General features: G+C 38.5%; 1 protein-coding gene across 1 annotated transcript in view; it reads left to right on the top strand.

The window, feature by feature from the left end:
- The first annotated feature begins 1,485 nt into the window (after positions 1 to 1,485).
- Positions 1,486 to 4,748, top strand: part of ptchd3b (patched domain containing 3b) — a 4,858-nt gene continuing 1,595 nt past the window's right edge. The window contains exons 1-3 of the mRNA XM_026150121.2: positions 1,486 to 2,349; positions 2,433 to 2,554; positions 2,646 to 2,791. Coding sequence (XP_026005906.1) covers positions 1,633 to 2,349; positions 2,433 to 2,554; positions 2,646 to 2,791 — 985 coding nt within the window. The 5' untranslated portion in view covers positions 1,486 to 1,632. The remainder of the gene's footprint in view (positions 2,350 to 2,432; positions 2,555 to 2,645; positions 2,792 to 4,748) is intronic.

The raw sequence follows: 4,748 nt of genomic DNA on the forward strand, positions 1-4,748 counted from the left end.
TGAAAAGCTGATCAAGGCAAATGCATTTAGTGTCAAATACAAGTGAGTTAAACATAAAGATTGGAAACTAATTTCTGTTACAAGCTATTAATAAAAGCTTTTAATAATGCATCTTTGTTCCTGTTTGTTGGGATTTCTCCCGATCTTAACAGTTAAATGTTTGATTTTGTTAGTTCTAGTATTTACACACATGTTCTTGCTCTGCTATGGGCCAGTTTACCCTTCAGGCTGAACTGAAATTAGTGCATGGAACCACAACCACAGGAAATGACTGCCTTCAGGTGGGGTTACCTTTCAAGTGCCTAAATAAAGAGTCACATAATGGAGCACAACATGTCTTTGTTTTGTGCATCGGCTTCCTTCCATCAATCCTAAAAGGCCCTCCTTTGTGTAACCTTTACGTTACCCGAACCATGACATGGTATCGCCCGAGGGTTGTGGGGGAATAATAACGGGTTGCGTTTGCCGCAGTTAACGCTGTGATGCTTGAACTGTGAAATAGTCAGAAAATTCGTCTTTAAAAAGAAAAAAGAAAAAACTAGGGTGTTTCTTGAACCTGGCCAATGAAAAATGAAAATGAAAAAGGTGTTAAATATAAATTTACATATATGAATTTGGATTTGTATCATATTTGCTTTTGTGCAAATTATTTAGGCGTTTTGAGGGGAGAGAAATCACACTGTTTTAAGCTGTGCTGGTAAACTAAAAGTAGTCTGAAAAACTCATGCATCGAGTATGATGCATTTGCATTGCTGGGTTAATTATATGAGGTGTGTCATCTGACTGATAAGATTACAAGAGAAAGAGCGTCTTTTTCCCATCCGTTTATATCCTCATTGTCCATAACCTGTCATTGGCACTGATAACCACACTGAACTTTGTACTAACATACTGGAAACCGTCAAGTACTCAGTGAGGTCATTGTGATCTACATATTATTACCAACATATTTAGCTTATGTGTGGTTTTGAGCACTTAAAAAGAAATGCTGTAAGCATGTATTTAGAAATATTGGATTCAGAAAGTTACAAATGGATTGTAATAGTGTCATGAAATTGAAATAAAAAAATGACGCCAAGATGGTTATAGTATAACCAAAAGGAGGAGGCAGCAGTTCCCCACTCTATATAAATGAGTGCTCAGGAGGTGTGGTGGTGTTGAGCGCTCAGGAGAGCTCATCTGTTTTTTTGGTCTGCTGTTAGTGCATCTTCTTTTTAATCACACTCTGGGAAATCTTTTTAGTTGAAATTTGCTCTTCTCCGTTTATTTTTATTTTTTTTGAAGTGTTTTGCTTTTTTTACAGATTCCAAAGATGATTTTTTTTTGTGATACAACAGGATTAAGCAACAAGAAACTCTAGCAAAGAGTGAGATAGAACCAATGAACCGTATGAAAGCGACTCTTCCTGAACAAGCTCACTGAGTGAGCCTTTCCTCAAACCACATCTGCTGAAAAGAAACTGCAACAAAGAACATGGAGCCAAACAGGAATGTGCGGCACAGTAAATGCTTCTGACAGCAGCCTGTGACGATAGTTTGAACATTTCTGAAAACAAAGGAGCAACCGATTTATATCCACAAAACATATTTTTGAGCTTCTATCATCCTGTCAAAGGAGCCAGGTTTTGCAGCTATGGCCAGATGTCGCATGGATTGCATAGAAAAGCCCCTTCAGAGCTTCTTTAAGAAGATGGGTAAATCTGTTGGATCCAATCCCTGGTGGTTCCTCATTGCCCCCCTTATTGTCTCTGCAGCTCTGGGAAGCGGGTTTTATTTTACTCAGGACAGAATCTCCAACAATATTGAAGAGGAGTTTACACCTTTTAATGGACCGGCCAAGACAGAGAGGAAGTACTTCAGTGAAATGTTTCCAGAAGATGATTCCATGTTTTCAAGTTTGCGGCAGACCACAGATGGAAACTATGCCACTCTCATAGCTACAAGCGAGACTAATATTCTGACTGTTAAAATGCTTGAAGAAATCCTCACGTTGGACTCTAAAATCAAGAACATGTTGGTAGAATTTGACAAGGAATCATTTAAATATGAGGGCATCTGTGCTAAGGTGATGAAAAACTGCATTTCAAACATCATTCTAGATATCATTCAATACAATGCCGAAAATATAAAAGCTGTCACACTGACATTCCCGTGGTATCACAATGGTAGCACAAATTTGCCGTTGTATACAAGTCTGGGGGGTGTGACTCAAGGAGACACTTCAGTTGTTGAAAGCGCTAAAGCTATACAACTCTATTACTATTTAAAAGAGGGCAACAAAACAAAAAATGACCTTTGGTTGGAAAGCTTCATTAGTTTGGTGTCAAATAGCTCCTCACCTTCCCTCCAGGTAAGAACTCACATTTTGTGTTTAAGTTATTATCCTCCCACTTGGTGAGATTGTTCCTGCTCATTCTTTTTCCAATCTTCTAGGTATCATACTCCACCTCAATGTCAATGCAGTGGGAATTTGAGAAATCTCCAGATTCTGTCATCTCTTTATTTTCCATCACCTACTCTATTGCCATCACATTTTCCATCATAACTTGCTGGAGGTCAGAAAAACATAACAGCCAAGCCTGTCATTGAATGTATATTTGACAAATTACTTTAAAGATAAAATAAAATATGAGTTTGTTTTTTCAGGTTGGATAATGTGAGGACGAAGGTGTGGGTGGGGTTCTGCGGCGTTCTCTCTACAAGTCTAGCGGTCGTGAGTGGTTTTGGTTTGCTCTTGTTGGTGGGCCAGCCTTTTGTAATGACAGCTGCCTCCTGTCCCTTCATGATTCTAGGTGAGGCTCTGTTAAACAGAGGTGTGGACTCGAGTCACATGACTTGGACTCGAGTCAGACTCGAGTCATTAATTTTATGACTTTAGACTTGACTTGAAAAAATGTTCTAAGACTTGTGACTTGACTTGGACTTTTACACCAATGACCTGGGACTTGAATTGGACTTGAACCGGTTTACTTGAAAAGACTTGATATTTTACCCCAAATATAAAATTTAACATGCATATTATATAGAGATTGAAAATGTGACGTCATTCACGGGTAGAACCGCAAAGGATTCTGGGAACTCGTGGCAAGAGGTACTAGCGCACGCAGGCTTTCAATTGAAATCACAGCGATAAAAAGAAACACAAAAATGTCAAGAAGCTGTTGTATTATTAACTGCAATAGCCGGTCGCATGACAGCCACGGGAAGCCGACGGGTAAAGAGATCGGTTGTTATCGGATTACGACGTTGAAGAGAAATTGTTCGAGCCATGTTTCCGAAGTAACAAAGAGGTGACGGATGGACTGGATTGCAGCCATTCAAAGATCAAATATAACGTCCCAGAACCCTCCAGCTCACAGGTTAGTCTGCTCCAAGGATTTACACGAAGGTCAGTGTCTTTTAGTACTTAATACGTCATTTTCATAACATAATTAGTGATATAGGTTACAAGCAAGTCTGGCGCTGAACAGAAATTGTCGCGCTATGCTCCTTTATTTATTGTGCATAAATAGTGAATTGTCCTGACAGAATATTGTGTTTCGCTTCTGTTATTATGGTACATTGACAAAAACACATACTTTTATTCACAGGATAAAACAGTTGTTTTGTATCACTAATTGCCCAGTACGATTACAGCATACAGTATTATTGTCACTGCTACATTTCTGTGATGCTACCAGAAATTATTTCCACTACTAATTAATTACCCTTGAGCTCAAAGGTCCTATTAATAAACGGTTAACGAATGTATATTTATGACGACAATTTGTGAGACTGGTAAACTTATGATACGTACGATGGTCTTTCGTTCTACACGGTGCATTTCAAGGTCCTGCACCCATCCGTCGGTAAACTGTACCTGGGCTTGTTGCAGTGACCTGAAGTTACTAAACTTCATGAGTGTATGCACTCACTCCAAGAACCGTATGATTTTAAATATGCATATAAATGTGCTACAATGAGATAGCTGACTTCATCTAACTAGCAAATGTTGTCCAGGCTAGTTGGTGATTCAGTTTTTTTTAATGTGTATGATATTTTTGTCATGCGATTTTAAAGCTGGTCCTACAACCGCATCCAAGAATAACATGCAGCTTATCTCAGAACTGTCGGTGAAAATTATTCTTGGAGCTAGGTTTAATTGAGCTGCATTTTAAAGAGGTGCAATTTCACAATTTGTGTATATTTTCTACGTTCACTATTTTGTCATGTGTTGAGAAAAACACAGATTTTAAAATTACATGGTCTAATATTTACATTTAGCATATAACTGCAACATGCCTTTTCGTTTTTTGTTTTTTTTTAAAGACTCGAAAGGACTTGAAATTCAAAGTTTCAGACTTGTGACTTGACTCGGACTTTTACACCAGTGACTTGAGACTCGACTCTGACTTGCCTGACATTACTTGAGACTTGACTTGAGACTTGAGGATAAAGACTTGAGACTTACTTGAGACTTGCAAAACAATGACTTGGTCCCACCTCTGCTGTTAAACATTCAGGTCAAAGTGTTCAGTTAAGGCAGCAGTTTGTAGAAAATGTTATGCCAGAAAAAGCTTTAGCAAGATTTTCACAGCAGCGATTGTCAACAAGACCTGCATTCTTAAAATAACACTTACAGTTGATTGATTTCAATGTTTTCTAAGAAACTACCATTACAGCTGATGGTAACCCTGTCATTAGTGCTCTCTATCTCCCCTAACCCTAGCCTTGTAGACACTCACACAAACACACACCAATACTCTAAGC

The sequence above is a fragment of the Astatotilapia calliptera genome, chromosome 18, assembly GCF_964374335.1.
Source record: "Astatotilapia calliptera chromosome 18, fAstCal68.1, whole genome shotgun sequence".
In the NCBI taxonomy this organism is placed as follows: domain Eukaryota; kingdom Metazoa; phylum Chordata; class Actinopteri; order Cichliformes; family Cichlidae; genus Astatotilapia; species Astatotilapia calliptera.